The sequence below is a fragment of the Aphelocoma coerulescens genome, chromosome 2 (assembly GCF_041296385.1).
Source record: "Aphelocoma coerulescens isolate FSJ_1873_10779 chromosome 2, UR_Acoe_1.0, whole genome shotgun sequence".
Lineage (NCBI taxonomy): Eukaryota > Metazoa > Chordata > Aves > Passeriformes > Corvidae > Aphelocoma > Aphelocoma coerulescens.
The window spans coordinates 160,370,662-160,392,643 of NC_091015.1; the positions used below are offsets into that span (position 1 = coordinate 160,370,662).

General features: G+C 40.4%; 1 protein-coding gene across 1 annotated transcript in view; it reads left to right on the top strand.

Moving 5' to 3' along the window:
* Positions 1-21,982, top strand: part of TG (thyroglobulin) — a 149,068-nt gene that overhangs the window by 62,193 nt on the left and 64,893 nt on the right. Inside the window, exons 36-41 of the mRNA XM_069005512.1 lie at positions 6,544-6,678; positions 7,545-7,709; positions 8,835-9,057; positions 12,157-12,250; positions 16,098-16,257; positions 20,904-21,103. Of these exons, the coding sequence (XP_068861613.1) occupies positions 6,544-6,678; positions 7,545-7,709; positions 8,835-9,057; positions 12,157-12,250; positions 16,098-16,257; positions 20,904-21,103 (977 nt within the window). The remainder of the gene's footprint in view (positions 1-6,543; positions 6,679-7,544; positions 7,710-8,834; positions 9,058-12,156; positions 12,251-16,097; positions 16,258-20,903; positions 21,104-21,982) is intronic.

Here is a 21,982-nt window from a genome sequence, read left to right on the forward strand (position 1 = left end):
GAAACATGGGTCTGCTGCTGAATGGGGCAGGAGACCTGATGACAAAGGAGCTGGAAAAGGACAAGGTGCCTTCTTCACCTCAGTCTTTCCTGATAAGTCCAGCCTTCAGGATCTTCCAACGAGGGGGAAGACTGCAGCAAGGAAGATTTAGCCTTAGAGAGGAGGATCAGGTCGGACCAAGCTCGACATTCAAATCCAGGAATGCAAAGGGAGCTGGTTAATGTCATTCTGAGGCCACTCTCAAATAACTTTGAAGATGATGGGGGAGATTTTGTTTTCCTTCTGTTCCCTTGTCTGGGCTTTTGAAGAAGTTCATCAGCAGTAATCATCATAAAATGTCTAGACCTCTGAATCTTCAATAACAAAAGTAATTTTCAAGAATGACTTCTTTTCATGCCTTGTCATAGAGCAGGCTGCAACCACCAAGGAGATGCAAAAAAAGTCTCTTCCCTGTCTAAGGCTAATCTTGGGAGAGACTCAGCAAGAGGGGAGGGTCGAGGTTCTTGTTCTTTGCCTTGTACTGAATTATTCATCCAGCAGCCCAATTCAGCCCTGTGATTTCTCTCAAAAGCCTGAGGCTCCAGTGGGCTTTTCCCAAATTATTTCCCCTACAAACAGCACTACTGTGTGTTTCTAACACTCACTAGATACCCCATTAGCCTGTGAAAAAGAGGAATTAAGTGCTCTGTAGTGCCTGCAGGCCACTACTCTCTAGCAGGAGGGAGGTGAACTGCACAGTGTCTTCTACCTGAATTCTTGTTGATTTGTTGTTGCTTCAGCAAGTTTTGCCTACTTGTAAAAGCCTTTCTGATAGAAGGCTAAAGTCTCCAAGTCATCTCATCACCAGGCTGTCGTGTGTTTAACTGAACGCATAATTTTCGTTTTTAACTGGATGAACACTTCCGTTTACTTCTGTACATCTATTACATGGAGCAGAGCATGCTCCTGCTGGTCTGTTGTGATTTCCACGTAGTTTCTGTGATCTGAGAAATGGTGATGGAAAAATTGACAGCCTGAACTGACTGGGAAAGTCCAAGTTGTTACATTTGGAGCATTTTTTTCCCCTGAAGAAGTTCATGTGCTCTGATGACACTGAGTGTGGAACCATCTGTAGCGAGTTTCAGATATGATCTGTACCTTTAACAGTGGGAAATCATCTATTATTTTAAGACTGCTCCTGCTGAAAATGCTCCTATTTCATCCTGCAGTCTTGGGTTACTTAGGTTGGTATTTAAATAACTCTGCTCAGTTGTGTGAACATACATAATTAGGTTTGAGATGGAACTTCCTGCAGCCAGCTGTAAGCTAGGGGAGATAAGAAAATGAGTTTTTAAATGATATATTTTGTACTGTTATTTTTCAAAAATGCAATGATGTTATTCAAACAGCTTATGCACAATGTTTTGAGTTAGGGTAATTTTTATGTGTTTACAAATTAGTCTGATAGAAGCAAAACAATCCATGAGACATACTACCTGAATTTATAGAAGGAATAATTGTGCTTAAAGCAGACTGGAGAGCCTGAAAATACTCCTGTGAATGAGGGAGGGGTGACGCTGGTGACTTAACTTTGTTGTGAGATTTATTAATTGTATACAGTAATTTTTCAAATTTTAATGAGCATTTGCATCTTCAGTTCTAACTAGGACATGTCTATCTATCTTAGATTTGGCAACTGTTAGGAGACAGTGGCCCTTAAAGGGTGGTCCCTGCATGGCACTGCGGATTGCATACAGATCACGTGGGCTCTGTTCCCACTCCGTGCAAATCAAGTAATTAATTGAGAAACCACCGAGGCATTTGGATGTAATGATCTGTTAGGCCTTTCCTGTTCCTGCCTCCTGTGATCCCCTAATGATTTATGGTCATTCCCTTGAGGCAGGACTGAGCAGAGCAGTGGCTACAGGGTATTCCAACATGGCAATAAATTTCCCACAGGGCTATGTCTGCACATGGGGTATTTCCATTCCCAAGAGAGATGCTGATGGTAGTGCTGATGCAGCTGACTTTGGTGATTAATAGTATCATTTATCTTGCTGTTTTCCCACAATGTTGAGTATTTTTCAGAGACATCCTTGGTGTGAAACAAAGACAGCCTTTTTTAATCCACTTTTGGGAACTGATTTACCATGCTCCCACATAGCAAAATGGATCTCTGGGGTGGAATTACTCTATCTTTGGCCTTAAATTTGATTTTTATTGTTTGTAAATATGAGGATTTTAGCCTTCTGAAAACAGCTTATTTTAAACCTGGATATATATCTAGTACATTTTTAATATCCCCTTACTATATAATTTGCTATAATTGGCACCCTAAAGGAGGCAGAAAGCTTGTATTTAGCAGGAACATAGTGAGATTGCTCCCTGCTAAATGCCATAAATACACAGTTGTTATTTTTGAGACTTGTCTGAGGTGTGATTACAGTTATTATACAGCAGTTTAAAGAAAATACTCATTTTGAATTATACAAATCTCAGTGGATCAACGAAAACAAGAAGTAGTTCTGTTTTAGGGAGAGTATATTTTCTGCAGGTCTGCTGTGAGTTGATGATTTGCTGTCTTTGAAGATCGTTGGTGTACAGACAGGTTAGCAGACTTTATTGAAAAAAAAAAAACTCTGAACACTGGGAATATAAAGCACCAAGTTCAGTCTCTAAGTGTGTTTTGGGCTTGAGTCAGGGCTACTAATATGGCTCACAGATTTCAGAATTAAGATCACAATTTCTCTTTCAAACATATATCAGGCATACTGAACCCAGAGGTCTGATTTATGTACCTCCTTAAACTCATATTGCCATCCTCAACTTCACAAATTTTCTTCTAAATTTGCCTTGTTATTTTACTGCACTCCTGTGTCTCTGTTTCCTTATATCAGGTGTTAAATTTTGCAGCAAACTCAGAACTGATGCCTCTTTTCTTCCACTGAAATCAGTGATGAAGCTTTTGTTGACTTTATGACAAGGATTTTATAATCTCATTGCCTGTGAAAGTGGGAGGCTGAACTCCATGTCTTCAGGAAATCTATTCCAGTCTTGTGATCTTGTGACTGGAGCGGGAACAGAGTAAGACCAGCGTGAGTCTTTTTGCAAATCCAGTCTTAACCTTGCCTACCCAAGCAAGAACATCTGGAAGAGAGAGGCTCTCTGTACAGGACATCTATAATTTTGCAATAAGAGTTACGGAGATGGCTAGCTTCAGAGGGCTGTAATTATCCAATGAAAGCCTTTGCCAAAATGTGGGTTGGAAGGTCAGAGCTCAACCTAAAAATAAATCAGAAATGTCTTCCAGCCTATCAGGTGCACTGTGCATTGCCAGTAGCACAGAGCCAGTCTGTAGCTCTGCCTCGTGAGAGCAGTTTCTATATGAGACAAGTTTAGATCAGCCATGGAAAGTCGTGTTTTGCTCATGGAATGAAGTGGGTGTGCATGGCTGTTGGTGTTCCTGGATCTGCTTCCAGGAGAAGGGAAGAAGCAACCAATATCCAAAATCTCTTTAGCAGTTCACTGCTGGCTGCCAATGTCCACCGTGGTGTCATGCATGTCACTGGGTTAAAGAGTTTTGCTCTGTTGTTAAAATAAGCATTAATGTTTCTGTATCTCTCTGCATCTGAGGTCAGGTGGGCAGATAAAGGGAAATGAAAAAAATTGGGAGTCTCAGCATTTAAATCTGATCTGAGATTATGAATGCTTTGTCCAGGACTGAGAATGAAAAAAAACCAACATAAACCCCAACCCAACCCAAAGAACAGCCCCATGTGGGCGGTGGCAAGGGTGACTTTTGTGAGATTTGGGGAAATGAATAATCAGGTTAGATAGGAATGTATGATCTGTGGATGTTTGCATCATGAGTGGTCACTCTTCCGTGCCTCGCATGGGCTGCAAAGTGCCCAGTGTGCCTACATGTATATAAAATGTATGCTCCCGATTTTACTCTATCCCCCATAAAGGGATAAAATAAATATCTTCTAATGTAGAACTAGAAAGTTTAGCTTGTGAAATAGGTATAGGAGGCAAAATTCAAGTGTCAGACGTGTAAATCCAAAAAGTTTCTTTTGCTTTTGTGGACTCATTTTGAATTTCCTTCCTGAGAGAGCAAGGACCCCTCTGAATGGTTGGCCTGTGGGGAATGGAGGCACGTGAGGATGACGAGACTTGCCCAAGGTCACTCAGTGAGTCAGGGAAGCTGTGGGAAAAGAGTCTGGGTAAATATGTTCCAAAACCACTGGTGCACCCAGACCCACAGCTGGTAATTGGAAGCTTTGTCTTAACCTAGAAATTTTGCTTGTTCCCGTAGTAGGACCTCAGGTGCTGGTACTGTACCCAGCACAGGATAGCAACATGGCTCTTAGGTAAAAACAGACTTTGAGTCATATTGATAAAAGAAATATTTTCTTGTTTATATCTTCATTAAAAAAACAAACCCAAACTGGAAACATAAATTGGTGAAATTCAGTCTGGAAAAGAAAGACCTGGGGGATCTAGTAATGTGGGCAGAAAATCTCAAGAGAGGATGTAATGGTTAATTCCCCATCACTTAAAATTTATGTCTGTTTTTTAATGTATCTTTCTAAATAAGTGCCACAAACTGTCACCCTAGATGTAGAGGCTGAAATTTTGTAACTCAGATCATGAAGTAGCTCATAGGAGATGTTTTTTAAAAAGAGAAACCATTGACAATATGAAAAATAGTCATTTCCACATGACTAAAATCATTCTCTTCCTTTAAAATAATTGAATAGTCAGTTCTTAAGGGGAAAAAAATTCCAACGCAGTCATTCTGTTACACAAGTCAAGGAGTGACTGCAGGGCCATTGCTCCTGACTAATTCAGATCCCCTCTGAATGCAGTGCTGCTGATGACTTTGCCTCTCTCTGACTCAAGTCAACTTGTGGTGTTAACATAAAACAGGGCAACACCAAAATAACCTTTATTTCTACTTAGCTGGGGACCTTCATCTTCCTTCTTTCGGAAGAGTTGCTCACAAGTATAACAGGAATGGAATGATTTTGAGGTGGCTGTAGAGGACTCCATCAGATGTTTTCTTTAGCAAGGGGGATGGCAAAGGAACCAAGCCCTAAGGCACCAGCCTTGGCAGTGGTGGTAGCACATCAGGATTTTTCAGCTTGTCCTTTGTGAGATAATTCATGCTTGAGGTTTACACTTCCTAGTGACGGATGTACCTTGCAAAAGCAAAGACTTTTTGTGTCATTGTAGAGCCCTGAATTGTGGCAGTTACTTGGTGTTGTCATGAATTTTACAATAATTATGAAATCTAAGTTAGTCACTGCTATTCCCTGCCTATTTGCTCAAGGAAGGATGCAGCCTTGTCTGTGGTGTGTTTTGGGTCTTGGGTTCTCATCAACTGGACAAGTGTGTCAACACCAGGAGTTTCAAGTTGATTGTATGGACTCCAGACCTCAGCCTCAGGTCTGATGTTGAGTGCTATGGTCAAACTGTCTTTCTGTGAGGGGGGAGAAAGGAAACATTGGCCATCTTTGCCAGCCACTGATTTCTCAGTAGACTAAAAGAAACATTTAATGAAATGACAGGTCATTTCACATCTGTATGGGTCAATGAACTCAAGGTCAAGACCTGCTCACTAGGAATAGCAGAGGAACTGCTGACTTTGCTCTGTCCTCACCCTACAATTACATGGAGAGGTTAACACCAACCTACTGTTTTTGACTCAGTGGCCACAGCAGGGCCTTTTGCTTTTAAAACATACTGAACTGCTGGAAGGAACTAAAATAATTAAAGGCTTGTTCTGTCCCAAACCTTCTTTTTTGTCTTCTGTGTGCAAAATTGAGAGTTCTCAGATATTTTTATCTGTGTATGTGAAAAAAAATGTTTGTGGTATTTTTTTAAAATATATTGTGAGATAAAAGAACAGTTCTTGAGGAATACCAGAGTTAGTACATATGTGCATATGCATGCTCACACAGGTACGTACGTGTAAAATGTATATATGGAAACATACATATATGTAATAGACATGATTATAGTTATACACATGTACATATTTGTGCATATGTGCCCATGGAATTAAATGAAATCTTAATTATGTAGAAGTTACATGACATTAAAACTGGTCATAGAATTGAAATATAATTCTGTCCACCAAATCAAATTGAAATGATAAAATTAACCTCCAATTGCTTTCCAAGAAGTTAGTGGCTGTACCTTTTCAGGAACTTGTGTGCAAGCATTATGACCCATGCCCTTTAATGCAATTAGGCCTGTTAAGTAACCTTTTATTTAAATCAGTTGTATTTACATTCAAATCTGGATAAAACTACTCTAGATTGCCTATTTCTTTACTAAATACCTTTGTAAACCACGTAATATGTGACCTCTGAATATGGGAATGGATGTTCAAGTCAGTCACAGACCTTTGAATATTTAATTTATTCTCAGTAGATGCAGAGTAAGATGACGCTTGTTCACTGGGGAAATCCCCAATGCTTTTAACTCTATATTAGCTTCCTCTGAAGTTTTTGCTGCTTCTTCTAGCCATTTTATTTTTTTTTGTGGTTCATTTTACAGAGTATGTGGATGCATGGCAACCCTTAAATGTGTCATCTGTTCTCATGGATTCATCCATCTCAAACTTTGAAGTTGTGCATGTTAGTAGAGATATATCCAATGACTTCTCTACTGCCAGAGATTTTTGCCTATCTGGTAAGAAATGGTCATTCACAGCTTTACAGAAAATACTGACTTATGAGCTTGAAAAACCAAGAACAGTTTTCCCATTTCTGACATAGATATACTGATTTTACTTGTTTTTAAAGACTATTAAGAAACTACTGTTTCTTAATCTGAGAGAGGGGACCTAAAGTAGTTTAGCTAAAGAAAAATACAATAGATTTAAAATGCCATACGGTGATTAGGTAATTTTGATACCTCTTGGGCACAGAGATCTCTTACTTCTCCAGGCATTGTACAATATTGTAGCAAATAATTAAAGCAATGATGTCTTGTTTTTCTAAAGAACAATTAAGGGAAGCTCATCGAATGGGACAGATGAGAAACCCACCTGCCATTACCTAAAGCAATCTGTGGCAGGGGTGTGTGAGGGAGGGTTAACTGAGAGCTGGGAGGAAGCTGGGCTTGAGCTGCAGTAACAGCAAAGAGAAGTGCTTTTATCTACAGCCTGAATAGACAGCAAAGAGTCCTTCAATTTCACATGTCTGGGAAATCCTCAATGCCACAGAGTGGTAGAAATAAGGGAAAGTTCCCACTTACTCACTGGGGACTGTTAGAATTCAGATGAGGTTATCAGCACTTTACTAGATGATGTTTTTCTCCTTCTAAAACCTGTGACATTTTGCTGTATTATTCCATTTTAAAACCAATATAACCTTCTGTCCTTTGGCTATTTTGGAGACTTCTGGGATTTGAGGACATTTATGTCCCATTACTCAGCTTTAGAACGATATCATATCCTTGTGGCTTCACCTGTTGTAAAACCTTTCTTTTAAGAACGGTGTAACAATGTGAGAATATATTTTACCTGCTCTTTTTCTTCATGTTTCATTTCATAGCTTGTTCAAAGAACCAGTCATGTACAGTGGTTACACTGGAAATCCAGCCTTCAGCCATAAGGTGCCTTTTCTACCCTGATACACAGATATGCACCCATGGCCTGCAAGGGCAGAGCTGCTGGGTTTTACTCAAAGAACCTGCTACCTATACCTATAGGAGACAAGGTAAGAACAGGTTAAGGCTATGGAAGAAGGACCTCATCTGTGGTGGCCTGTGCACAATTCTTGTGAATGGAGGAGTGAGGTATGCCTCACTAGACATAAAGCAATTTGGATGTCTCCTAGACACTTACCCATGGCTGTTTTAGTGGAGTTACAGCCAGGAGGATGGGAAAAATATCCCCAAACTCTGTTTTAAAAATGCATGAATCGTAGTGTTGCCCTCTAGTGTTGAAACAGGCATAACAGAGGAAGTCTAGTGTATGAAAGATGTTTTAGAAAAAGTGCAGAATAGTAAAACCAAACAACAGTAATAAAAATCCAGCTCCTCCCTTTTCATCTGCAGAAGATGCTTTGATATGCTTTTCCTTTTAAGCTCAGACAATAACACTAGGAGTGTTGAAAAGCCACTGTCAATTGAAAGTATTAAGGACAATCTCTTGAGAAAACAAAAAAAAAAAAGCCAGCCAGACATCCTTGCTCCCTAAACAGGATGAAATAACATTTTAAAGAAGTGAAAATTATTTGAGAAAAAGAAGTTGTGTAGACAGTGTAGATAAGTAAAAATTCTCGTTTGGTTACATACTTATTTGAAACTATAAGTTTTGTTGGGTTTATTCCCCTTGACTTTTAAAGGGACTGCTTTCGTTTTATGTAATATCGATTATTTCATTTATTAGAGATAATTAGAACCCAGGTAACAATAAGGGGAAAGAGGAGAAAATTTTTCTTTTCTTTTCACTGAAATTCTGTGAAGTCAAAGAGAACCTTCTAGGTTGAAACTCAACAAGAGAAAAGGGGATTTATCATTGCCAAGTGAAACAAAATCACAAACTGAGACATAAAAGCTAGACTTGTGTGTTTATTGTTCTGTACAGGTTTTAGTCCCATGACTTAGAATTTTGTTCTTGCCTATGAAATACATCGTTTTAGGAGAGAAACAGCAGGAGGTATCACTCAGCTGTTTTTAATGAACTTTTTAATAGGAAAACTATCACAAATTTATCTGTGTTTCATTTAAAGAAGTGAACACTTAACCATTTAAAACTATGGGAAATTGGTCTAATTTTCATTTCTGAAATGGTACTAACTCTAAAAAAATTTTTTTTTCCTCTGTTCCCCCTATGACAGGTTTACTCCTGCCCATTTCTGAATCAGATTCAACCCCAAGTGTGTACATCCCATCCCGTGGACTTCTGATGGGCAAATCCCAGGTGATCCACATGGGATCAGAATGGAGAAACATCAGCCAGTTCCTGGGGATCCCTTATGCTGCCCCTCCCCTTGGAGAGAGGCGCTTTAGCCCCCCAGAGCCCTTTGCTTGGGTGGAAACCTGGAATGCCACAGTGGCTCGGTAAGGAACCCCCATGACCATCTGCAAGAGTGCCTGTCCCTCCAGGGATAGTGACACTGAACCGTGCCAAAAATCAAATCCCTCCTAATGGGAGAGAATTTTCTAAAAGTCCTTGCAAGGAGTTTCAAAGATAAACCGAGACTTTTCCTGGAGTTTCAATGCTGCCAGATAGTTGTTTATTAAGTCTTATCAGAGGAACAGAGCCACTAGCATGACCCAGGTACAGCACAGAGCACAGAAAGCAGGAGTGAAGTCTAATTATCAAGATTTAAATGGCCTTTTAAAGATAATTTAACCAATAGTTACTAAAAACGTATATTATTTTCATTTTCTTACCAATTATTCAGTAGCACAGGCAGGAACTGCGGAATTCTCTATCCAATCATTCCAAACTATTTTTACTGCAGAATATGGAGTAGTAGAAGAAGGAGAAGAAGGTTTAGAGAACAACAACAATCTTCCATTTTGATATTTTTTACTCTTATCTATTTACTACAAAGAGAAGCCCAAAACCTCTAAGTTTTTCACCCTGTGACAATCTTACATAGTAGTCTACCACCTAATTCACACCATTGTATTTTCTAGTTCTTGTCTGATCATTGGTAATTTTTTCCAAGGTTGGAGGTTAAAACAGTGTTGTTCAGGGGGGTAAGAACCCTTAAAAACAGGCAGAGAAATATTCTCAGCACTCTGGGTTCCTACAGATATGAAAGCTTCTGGAGTGATCACCACAATATTCATGTCCTTTCTTGCTCAGCAACCTACAGAGTACAGATAGACACAAGTTTGAGACTTTGCTTAGCAAAGAGAATAATTTCTCCATCTATATGTTAAAGCATTCAAGTACCTCAAGAAAAAAGGCAAATTCCAGTACACTCCATTGCCTTGAATCTCTGCATAACTCTCCACCAGCTGTCTGCTGCCAGTCCATTTCCATTCTGAATAGTATTTATACAGGCATTTATTTTATTTATACAAATATATTTTCCTCCTGCTGAGCCATAAATCTGTAGACATTTAATCCAACAGGGACGCTTAAATACTGATGTAGCCAGAAGCTGTGGGCCTCATATAGAAATTCTCTGCCTAGTAGCATCCAGGAGATCAGGCTGAAGGACCCGGAAGACCAATCTCTTCTGTCCAAAACATATTAAAAGGCAAATACCTGGGGAGTTGAAAGTATATTTGGCCTTTGGTGATCCCATCCTTCAGGTTGCACCTGTGCTGTGGAGGTGTGAACAGCATAACCACAGCAGCCACAACCTCGTGTACGTCGAAGGGATCTGGTGGGATGTGGCTTTTTGTTTCCTCAGGTGTATAGAGGTGTTAGTTTAGCACACACAGCACCAGTTCTTGCTGTCTGAGCCACAGTGTGGTGTCTTGTAGGGCTTAGTTAGACCCACCTGCCTCTGTGGTCTCCCCTTGAAGACCTGGGGTTTCAATGAGCAACCTGGCTGGGATTTCCAAAACAATTTAGGGACCTTAGTTAATCTGTTCCTGTCTTTTGAATTCACAGTGCTTCCTATCCCCAGTATCATTATCTTCTATTATTCATTTAAGGTTAAAAAAACAATTATTTGAGTTTATGTTTGGGAAATTGGAGAGACCTCACTTTATGTATAGAAACTGTTGAATTTTTTAGGATTCTATATTGATGCTGCTCAATTTGTATATAAGAAATTCCCATTAGCACAGTGCCATTACAGATGGAAGAGAAATATTTATTTTTCAGCTTGGACTTGATAAAAGACTTAAAAACCTTAAAAACCCCAACCAAAATCAACCCAAATCAACCCAACCCAAAACCCCAGCAAGCTATTGAAGTCTCCAGCTGCTGGAACAGCTATGGACTTGCTTCAGCAGGTGGCAGCCTTTCTCCTGGGAGCTGGAGAAAAAAAAGCCATGATAATAGGTGATGATCCCTGCTGCCCTGTGGAAAGCTGTATGAGTAATAGTGTAAGACCTATTGTCCTGGAAGGTTTCCTGCCTGGGATTTTGTATTTTTTCCGGCTAAAATGGCTTTAACAGTTTTGGTTGGAGATGATGTGCTTCACTGTGTTAGTGTGAAAGTTGCTGAGTGACATCACCATCCTAGGAATCTCCCTTATGGAAAAAAAAAAAAAAAATGTAGAATTCCATTGAGTCTGGTCCTTTTGCTTGTAGTTTTCTAATAATTTCTTCACACCTTCAGGACAAAATTTTACAAGGGCATTAAAAACGGTAATTTGGAAATAATTCTCGGAGATATTACCATCTTTTCCAAAGCCTCTTTTGGCTTCTTCACTAATAAATTATGATTTTTTTTCCATAACTCATTGTGTGGCATGGATATAGCTGTGAAATAGAAGGAACTGGCTTCAAACTAGCTTGTCACTGAACAGCAAAAATCATCCACTTGATTCAAGCTTGATATGCTTAAGCAGATGAATTTCATTCAGATGATGGCCAGAAAATTATTTTCTCTACACAGTTGGCTGCTGAATTCCTATTGAAAGGGTACTTTTAACTTTAATTGACACTATTAATGGTCTGCTGTGATGCTTAGAGCAGAGATTTTAAAAATGCATTAAAATTTGGGACTTACCAAATATTCCACAGACCATTAGAATTTAAATTAAAAACAAAGAAATGTAGCCCACAGACCACTAAAAATAACTAAAAATTTATGTAGCCCACAGATTATTCGAAATTTAAATTTATAACCAGCATTTCAGCAAAAGAGTGGATTTTGTAGGTGTGCAGCCAATAGAAGGTGGCACTGTGCCTGAGACCCCCAGCCCTGCTCCCCTTGCAGTTGGTGCTAATTTTTTGCAGTTTATGTAAAATGTGGGTTTTTTGAAAGCATATTTTCAAGTTTTAAGCATTTTAAAATGAGGCAGGGTGTCTGAGAAAGGGTTCTAGACACACAATGTGTTATGTGTGTGCATACAAACCCACACACCTATTACTAACCTATAGGTGGGCACAGTTTTAAATATGATCGAAATTTACAGATTTACAGATTTTATTAACCTAATGCATCAAAATACAAGGAAGTAGCATCAGTGGAAGAAGAGTACAAGCCTTTTTTATTGTAACTTTCTCAATCTGTGTCTCTAGGGCAGCATGTTGGCAGCCAGGAGATGGAGAGGCCCCATCACAGTCTGTCAGTGAAGACTGTCTGTATCTGCACATCTTTGTTCCTGCCACCACTGTAAGTAAGAGATGTAATTAAAGTCGATTTTTTTTTGTAGCTGAACATTGTCTCTTTCCAAAGTATTTTTAATTGGCATGAATGGCTGTTTCTCCTGTGTTGTTCACAAAGCCTGAAAAGTTAAATTAGGTGCTCTGGTGTTTTTACTGGTACAAGAGTATTCCCTACAGGCTTTGCGTTAGCTGCGTTCAGTGGCTAGGAGGACAGCACACTAAAAAGCTAGAAATAAAAGAGAGACAGGGAAACAAAACACGAGAAGAAGGTGGCAACAAAGGAGGAGAAATTAAGGACAGAGATGGCAGTGTTCCTGCAAGGAGACCATCTGTCCAGGAGACAATACTGCAATACAACACATCAACACTTACCACCAGTCAGGGACCTGCTGATGGCTTTTTTTCACCCTCATCTTTACTGTTCCCCTGTTGACATCTGTGGGAGGTCTGTTGGGAAATGAGGGTGGCAAGCAATGCTAGATTTGTGGCCGGCTCACAGAGCTTAAAAATAGACATTTCAAAAATGACTGGGCCATTAGTACAATATGAGGAATTGTCATTGAAAGTTCTTGATTTTTCTCATTCTAAACAGATATAAAAGAAAGCTTCACGTTAAAGCCAAACTAAAATGATTGGCCAACCCCTGGGGGGCTGGGGATAAATAACATGTGAATCCCATTGAAGGGTGGGCCCAGAGACAGGAACTTTTTCTTTCCACAGTACTGGCAATTTTCAGAAGGTGATGGTCGTTGTGATAGAAATTTATGAGTCTGTCATACTGCATGTCTGGAGAGAGCTGGTTTAGCAATCTGACAGCAGCACAGAGAGTCCCTTGCAGGCCCATTTTAATCACCAGAGGGACCAGCAGTCCATCTTCTCCCTGCAGCATGAGACTGTCATTTTGCCTTGAGTGCAGTCACCACTTATTGAAAACATCAGGTCGCTGTCCCAGGCAGTTTGCCATCTATGCTTAAGAGCTGCTTTCAAGATAGTTTATTTGAAAGCATTGTATTTTCCACCAGACTAAATAGGCTTGTCTCTTCTCCTTGTCAGTCCTGTGAAGTGAATCTCTCCTGCCTTTTGTAGACGTGTAAAGTACAAGTAGGTACAATCTACAAAATCAGTTTCACATGCATAAGTCTAGTCCAGGAGCAGACTAAAGTTTCTGGTTTTGCAGAAGTAGCTGGGAACAGAAGGCATTGCATTTTCCTGCCTCTTTTTGTGGCAAGCTCTATTTTTTGCTCACATACAGAGAGGTAGATTTTCAGCCCATGGAAAGTTAAATTAGCTAGTAAATACGGAATATAAAAATCTCCCAGAGAGAAGTGAATGCAGAGGTCATTCAGGAGCATTTTGAGCCTGAAAAAGAGCACTGTGCAGGGGCTGTTGTCTGTCACCAAAGGACTCTCAAAGTGTCAAGCAGTGAAGAAGGTGAATGACATCATTTTGCTTCCATAGCTACATGTACCACCGTTAAACTGGCACTTCTGGCTTTTTTCCTCCTATAATCATCACCACCTGTCACACTAGCAAAGCAAAGCTGTGCTTTGCCTTTATTTAGAAAAGGTTCAATTGTAAGATAAAGACTTTAAAATTTCCATTAAATAGGAATAGAATCTATCTCTCTTCCTACTCCATTTCCTGCACATCCCCACTGCACTCAATTCTTTACAGAACACTATTGTACAGTAGTAAAAACACTGGAGGTTGCCTGTCTTGGTCGAGTTTAAATCTATCCCTGCCAAGTAGCTCATCAAGTGTTTTACAGAAGGATGAGCAGGGAGGTTGGACCAGATGGCTCCAACACAAGGTTAACCATGCTGTCATTCCGTGATGGACAAGATGGTTATGAATATTATGAAGCTTTTCAGACTTCCAGCTGACTTGCAGCTTCCTGGTGGCTGCTGAATTTCATTCCCCCCTTAGGGTTTGCACATGGGACCTAAGCCCCTGCAGTCATGAGACCATGATGGAGCTTCTGGGCTTACCATGGCTTGGTGCAGACCAGAAATTGGAATGCTACATCCAGATGCTTGGCTCTGTGCACAGTCCCAGTGCTAAGTCTTCCCCTGAATTACTCCGTATCTGTTGCAATTGTTGTTTTGGTTTGCCATTTCCAAATTTTACTGCCCATCTTTGCCCTTCTTAAGCTTTTTATTGTGTGAAGTCATTCAGAATAATTTAATATGCAATTTACAGGTGAGCTGGAGGTCATAGTGCTATGGAGGGTGTGGACACTTGGGAAATGCTTAGTGTGAGCCTCAGGCTTAACCATGCTGAGCTGAGGGGATGGAGCAGGCTCAAAATAATGATTAATACGATTTTAGCTGACACAACTCGATGTGGTTGTATTTCAGAATGAATTTCCATGTGATAACAGATGATTTAACTTTTTTCTTCACCCCCATCTCTCTCTGTCTTGCGTGCGGTGCAGAAATGGGAACCAGGGACAAGGCACTACAAGTTAGGCAGTTTCAATTCAAGAGAAGTTCATGAGAAAAAACAACTGTCTCAGTGCTTGTAATTTCTTGTGTTTTCTTGGCAACATTGTCATGTTCACAAGAAGCCCCTGAGATGATTCATCAGAGAGATAAGTGAGGAGTGCACAAAATTTTGTGCAAATTAAGGGCAGTTGAGGGTAGTTTGCCTGCTAATCTGTGATTTTGCAGGATGCTGCAGCCATCACTACTCTGCTGCTTCTCCCATACAGCCGTTTGTTTTTTTGCTGGAGACGTTCTTTGCCAGAACAGATGGGACTGCTGTGTTTAGCTAAGCTCCATCCAGAAAATAACAGCAAGAGAGATCATTGCCCTCTAGGTGCAGGGAAAACCAACCCCAGATGTACTTTGATACTGCTGCAGGGAAGAAAAGAAAAAGAAAAAAAAAAAAAAGGGAAAAAACCAAACCAAGCTCCCCCCTTATGCTCACTGAAGAATATTTCTTTTGAGTGTTATCTTGGCAGACCTGTAACCTGCTGGTAAGTGCTGAGGTGTCCTGGGGCTGTTCTGCCTTTTTGCTGCTCATGCAGCAGCAGCCTGGCTGCAGCCCTGCTGTGTGCACAGAGGGGGTCCACACCTGGTGCTGCTTTGGGAAAAAGCTTCTGTTTCTGTGCAAAATCAGGTGGCTCTGCCAGGAGCGATGACATGGGTGCAGACCAGGACTCCTTGCCATTGCAAGAATCCTGCTGGGCTCTTTTGAGGCAGAGTCCCTCTGTGCTTCATGAGATGTGAGTCTCTCCTCTGCAGAGACAAAGTCCTCTCTGAAGGATCCCTCTATATATCTGGTAGGGGAAAATTTCCATGGGGATTGAAGGAGCATGGAGTGTTATCAATATCAATGTCAAGTGACATTTTTGAGACTAGGCAGTGTTGGAGTGCTGAAGACTTGAGAGCAGGAAGCAGCAATGCACAGCTATTGACTCAGTCTTACTCAAGATGGAGCAACCCAACAGGCCTTTTCTTTCTCCTATTTCTCACTTGTTTGAACTTTTCCTGCATGTTTGTATAAAGCAGATGTGGTCTAGCAGAGACACACACACCACATGTTCAGTGGCCAAGGCAGAAGGAGCTGGCCAAGAGGAGATGTTGGCCGGTGGAACAAAGGGGAGCTGTTAGATCTTTATACTGGAGATGGTGCCCTCTTTAATGATATATAGGTCATTGTGGACAATTTGTGGACAACTGTGGACAACACCCCTTAAATTCTAGACAGATAGGCAGATATCCCCTCTTTATGGTCACTGTTAAAGAGCTTTAAAAGGCTTAGATAATGTTCATGAGGAAGCTGCTTGAGTTCTCATCAGTGACCTACCAAAGTTGTCTACAGGAATATTGATCTGGTCGTTGTCATGGCAGGTCAGAAACATGTCAGTGTTGCTGTTCTTCCACAATGGGGGAAGTTACAACGCTGAGGAGGGAAAGACAACCCTAGATGGATCATACCTGGCTGCCATTGGTAACGTCATTGTTGTGATGGCAAACTACCGGGTCGGTGTCTTTGGCTTCCTGAGCACTGGTAAGTCATGGATTTCCAGAGCAAACACGATTCTGCATTCTGTAACACTTCCGTTTCTGATTTTTATTTGTTAAAGTTATTATTTAACTTGAAAAATCTTTATCTTTCACCGATTATTTTAATTTTTGAAAAAGTATGACTGAGAAATGGTGGAGACTTGATCAGAAGAGAAAGGGGAGTGGCTGGGGGAACAGGGACAGCAGCAAACCAAACCCAAGTATCTATATCAAAGCACTGGCTAGATTTCTGATTTCAGATGAGATTCTGGATATTGAGCTTTGCAGACACATGTGAAGATAGGTTAGTCATCAAAATTCATACTAATTCCAGTAGTCTACCATTGTGGGTATGGTTTTCAATGGTTCCAACTTCCAACCTGTTCCATCCATGAAATTTTGCTGATGCTCTCCTGTGCCCATGTCAGAGTGGGGAAGAGGCAGAGACAGATAACTTCAGGTTCATGGAAAGAAGGATGTGAAAGGATTAAAAGTATGGCACAAAGGTAGTTGGTTGGTTCCTCAGCAGTTCAGTCTGACTTCTCTGAAGGACTTGCAACATTTAATCTAAATCTGTACTGTCCTGGATGCGACTGTACATTTGCATGTTCTGTTTGCAACCCTTCCCCATGTTCCAGTATAAAGGACTTTTGCCCCCTTCCTGCCTCCTAATACCAATTGCCATTAAAAATTATACAAATCCCCATTACAAAAAGGATTTTGTCTTGTACAAAGAGGCAGGTACACATGAAAACGTGTTCTATCTCCCTAAACCTTTTTGGTTGTGCCATCTGGTCTTGGGGATTGTTTTTTTTTTTTTTTTCATCTTGCCTTTTTAAGCAAGTAGGGAACACTTTTCTACTGTCTTTCACTTCTGCCTGGGGCAGGGTAACTTAAGGTAGAGACTCATGGAGAGAAAATGCAACAATTGCAAGTGAAACTCTTTCAGTCTGGTGGCAATCCTCGGTCTCTTTAGTGTGCATTTTAATATATTTATGACCTTTAGGAAGTCATATTTGCCATATTTGAAAATACCTGACCTACATACTTTTCCTCATGATTCTTTTGAGTGTTCAATGCTAGTGATGTTGTTGATTCTGCCTAATTTGGGGTTGGAGCCACAATTATTGGTTATTGTTGCCCTTCTCTGCTTACTGTTTTGTTCAAAGCTCACTTCCAGCAAAGCCTGTCTTGCATTCTGTAAATAGAGAGATGGCACTACAAGCTCCTTACTTAGATAAGAAGTTGGTTATGGGTGTATGTGGGGAAAAAATCACTGTTTTCATCAGTGTAAGCCTGATGTTTATGAAAGTGATACCATCATTTCATTTTGTCTAGAGCCAAATGCAGTGTGGATATGTGCTGTGGGAGCTTCCATTACACAGCAGTGCCCACACATTACCCACCACCCTCCTTCAGCCCTGTGAAACTCACCTAGGTTTCTTCTTAAGTGGAAACTGCTGGCTGGGCTGAATATGATGTAGCAGTATTTATATGATAGCCCATAATTTAGGGATCAGGGAAATGATCCAGTCTCTTTTTCACAGGGTTCCACCTGCATGTCCCAAAATGTCAATACATGAGCTTGGTGTATATGGTTGGCATTCCTGCAAACCTTCAGATAGAGATGATGCGTTACAAGCAGGAACTTTTTGGGGATATTCTCCTGCTCCTCTGTACTGTGGAGCTGTGGCCAAGAAGAAATGCAGTCTTTCCTGGCCTCTTTCTCTTTGGGAAGTCCTTGATGTGTGTTTGCAAAAATCGTACAGTCCTAGACTCATAAAATATCTTGAGTTGAAAAGGATTCACAAGAGTCATCGAAGTCCAACTCCTGGCCTTGCACAGGAGACCCCAAAAACCCCACCATGTGCCTGAGAGTGTTGTCCAAACACACCTTGAGCTCTGTCAGGCTTGGTGCTGTGACAACAGATGGGTGATTATTTAAGTCATTAACCATTAACTTTCCAGTCTCTCGCCCGGTCCTTTGGAACTTTTGCTGCTGGGTTCAAAGGAGACAGAAGTTCACCCTTAGGACCTAGAAGAAGGACTGTTAGAAGGCCCTACAGTTAGAAATAAAAGTTATGAATTTGTGAATAATATTAATTTCATTGTCAAAAGTGCTGAATCCTCTTGAGTTGTTATAAATTGCAAACTAGAAAGGAAGGAGTTAAATGGATTTTTAGGGAATTGAAGGGTAGTGAAAACAACAGATTTTCTTTTGTTTGGATGGAGTTTTTGTTAGTTCTACAGTTGTTCCGGTCTCCCAGTGGCAGGGCTTTTGCAAAAAGTGAAAGAGCTCTTTTTCTTCTATGCATAAAAGATGCTTAATTTAATTTGCTGTCACCCATTAATGTGGCAAAAAGTGATGCACATTCTTACTAGTGCCTTCACCTCTCACTTTGCATTCAAAAAAAATTAAGGTGAATTACCAGTGATAGGGATGGTAAGAATTTGGAGAAGACAGTCATGTTTTTAGGTTTTGTTCTTTTAAGTTTCCATGAAGTCATATAAAACAGAATGATTTTCTTGCTTTTATTTAGCACTATTGTTCTTCTCCTGTTTAGTAATAACAGAAGGAAGCACATAAGGACTCTGGTTTCTTTTCAGTTTCCTGTGGTCCTCAGGAATGTGATCTTTTCCTACAAAAAGGCAGTGGAAAACAATCCTGGCAGACATGTTTCTTTCAGTCTAACTCCTATGAATGTCCATGCATGCATCTGTTCTCCAGTGTGGTATATTTCACAACCCAGTTGTGGGTTTTGCCAGGGAAAAAGGAACTGGTTATGTTTCCCTCTTAGGTCTTTTTGTTTAGTATACTGGTAGCAAGGCAGATTGTGTGGCTAAAATATTTACATGGATCTGCACATAAAAATTTCTTCACCAAAGAGATTGTAAAGCATTGGAACAGGCTGCCCAGGGCAGTGGTGGAGTCACCATCCCTGGGAATATTTCAGGACATGTAGGTGTGTTACTTGGGACATGGTTTAGTGGTGGGCTTGGCAGTGCTGGGTTAACAGTTGGACTTGATGATCTTAAGGGTCTCTTCCAACCTGAAGGGCTCTATGATTTTGCTTCCTTTGGAGTAGTCTCAATAGGGATGCAGCAAGCCCTTAAAATGAGATTTCCTTTTTAAAGAGTGGGTTTATTGCTGAATTGAGAACTCTGGGAACTGGTCATGGTGTGCAGAACAACCTAAAAAAACCCCAAAAAAACAACCACAAAACCAAAAAAAATTAAGCAGGGAAAGCTTTTCCTCCATTGCTTCACTGGTGTGGTTTGGACTGATCATCTGAAACAATGGCTATAGGTCAGGTTTTTGGGCCATTCAGTTTTTGGCTGCCCTACTGAAAGGCTGTTCCTGACAATGGCTGTTGTAGTGTGGGCATCTCTAAGCCCTGAAAGGTTAACAGTAATCTGTTCTGCTCTATATTTATTCTGCTGAATAAACTGGTGTGTTTGATACCTCACTAATTCATTACAGCAGTGCAAAGGATGTGCACTTTAATTGCTCTTTGCCCAAGACCTGTCCAAGAAGTGGCAGCTTTTTGTTCCACACTCTGTTAACTTCGATTCCCTAGTTTCTGAACCTACCCTTATTTTAAACTTGTACTATTTGATTTTGGCAGTGGAAGAAACAAATAGTTTCAGCTGTTTTTCTACTCACGGCTTTTCTTTTTTATCCTCTGGGTTTTTGGTTTTTTCCAAGTTTTAAGTGTGAAGAATTTTAAAACTTTGAAAATGAATGGCTCATTGTGGATTAAAAAAAGTAGACAGGGAATAATAATTTTCTCTTCCTTTTTTACAGACCATGGAGGAATTACTTATTTCTGCTTCTGTTGACATAAAATCAAGCTTACCTACAGGGTTGCATCATTAGATGCTTTCAGCATTAGTTTCTTATTAATCAAAGTATCAGATTACCACTTCTTGGTGTTGGAAAGGAGTGGTCATACTTAGGCAGGAGAAGCACCAGATTAATTATTTATTTGTTTTTATGTTTACAAAAATATGAAAAAAATATAAATATCAGATTTCTATCAGATAGACATAGGACAATCTCAAAGGATATAGACAGAAATATTATAAATTTTAAAATAATACCTGGAAGAGTGTAAAAAAATTCAAGATGTTGTGATTTATAATGATTGGTCAGGCAGGATAAGTGTAAAAGGGATGTGGGAAGGAAATATGCAATCGGATGTACCCCAGGGAAACAGTCAGTAATTCTTATAGGTCCCTTCCAACTTGAGAACTTGGCAAACACACAGATTTTTTTGTTTGCTTTTAATTCATTTTAAGATTGAGCTACTTATGTAGAAAAAGAATCATATGGCTAAATCTATGGATACCTGAGCCTGGACTCAAGTCTCCTGCCATGATGCGTTCTAGTGAAGCTTAGAAGTTGGAGTGTTATCTTTCTGTCCTTGGGACAGACAAAGAGGCACCTCCAGGGCTGCCCTGTGGAGTGGTAAAAACTGAAATGGAGTCGGTGTGTAAAGTGATTACCCTGGAAGAGACCACCTCAGACTTTTAAACTCTGGTATCAGTTTTGTCAAGTTTCAGCGGCAAGAGCTGCTCAAAATGTAACATTTACTCAAAACTTTGGTGTTTATAGTTTTCTCTTCAGCTGTATTTTGTTTTCTACACCAGGTTCTGCTGAGGTGAGGGGAAACGCTGGCCTTTTGGATCAGTTGGCAGCTTTGAGGTGGGTGCAGCAGAACATCGCCAGCTTTGGGGGAGATCCCAGTCGGGTTTCCCTGGGAGCCGACCGCGGTGGGGCGGATGTCACCAGCATCCACCTGCTCACCGAGACAGCCGATAGGGACCTTTTCAGGAGAGTGCTGCTGATGGTAAGTTCCATTCCTGCTTCAGCTTCACCTGCATTGTGAAAGGATGTTCTTACAGAGATGAGGATGTTGCGGTGTGTGGGTGTTGATTTTATTTCTGGCTTACCTTGATGGCACTTACAGGGCTGTTATTGCTGTAGATATTTTTCATCTCACCTGTGACTGTTATCTCCAGGAGCTGGATGCTTCACCAGGATGTACAAGAGATGCATTTTGGTGTTTGATTTACTCATAGTAAGAATCCAGTTTTCGTCACTGTGGTTTTTTGTGAATTATATAAATAACCTTGTTTCGTAACCTGTAGGTACAACAGCTTAGTTTCCATTCCATAAATATGGTTGCTGGTCAGCAGCTTTTACACTCTGAAACTGATGAGTGAAACTCCCACGTGTTAAGTATCCAGTCTTTTTATCAGATCTTATGACAGATTTCATTTAAAAGAAAAACCAAGTTTCAGAGAGTAAAAATCGTTTTACAGATGGGGTTGTTTCCTGTCAGCTTAGCCCATTTTCTCAGTCACTCCAAGTGATCCATATTCTTACAGCCTTTCCTGTGTTGAACCTCAGGACTCTGAGACCAGTTTTGTCAGCATCAATATTGCCATTTATCTTCACAGCCTCAGATAAGTTCACTGTGCTCTGAAATGAGGCTTAATCACCAGAGGAAGTTTATACATCCAGCAGAAATGGTACTTGGACAAAATGATCTCTGCTAGCAGTGTTGCCTTGGAACAGTGAGCAGTGGGATAGAATTCTTGGTTCAGGAAGCTGAGGGCCCAATTAAATAAAATCTTGCCTTGAAAGTAATGACATCTTAATTCAATATCTAATTTTTCTTCACTGTGCCCTTGCTTCAGGAAACATAACTTGCCTTTTGCATCCC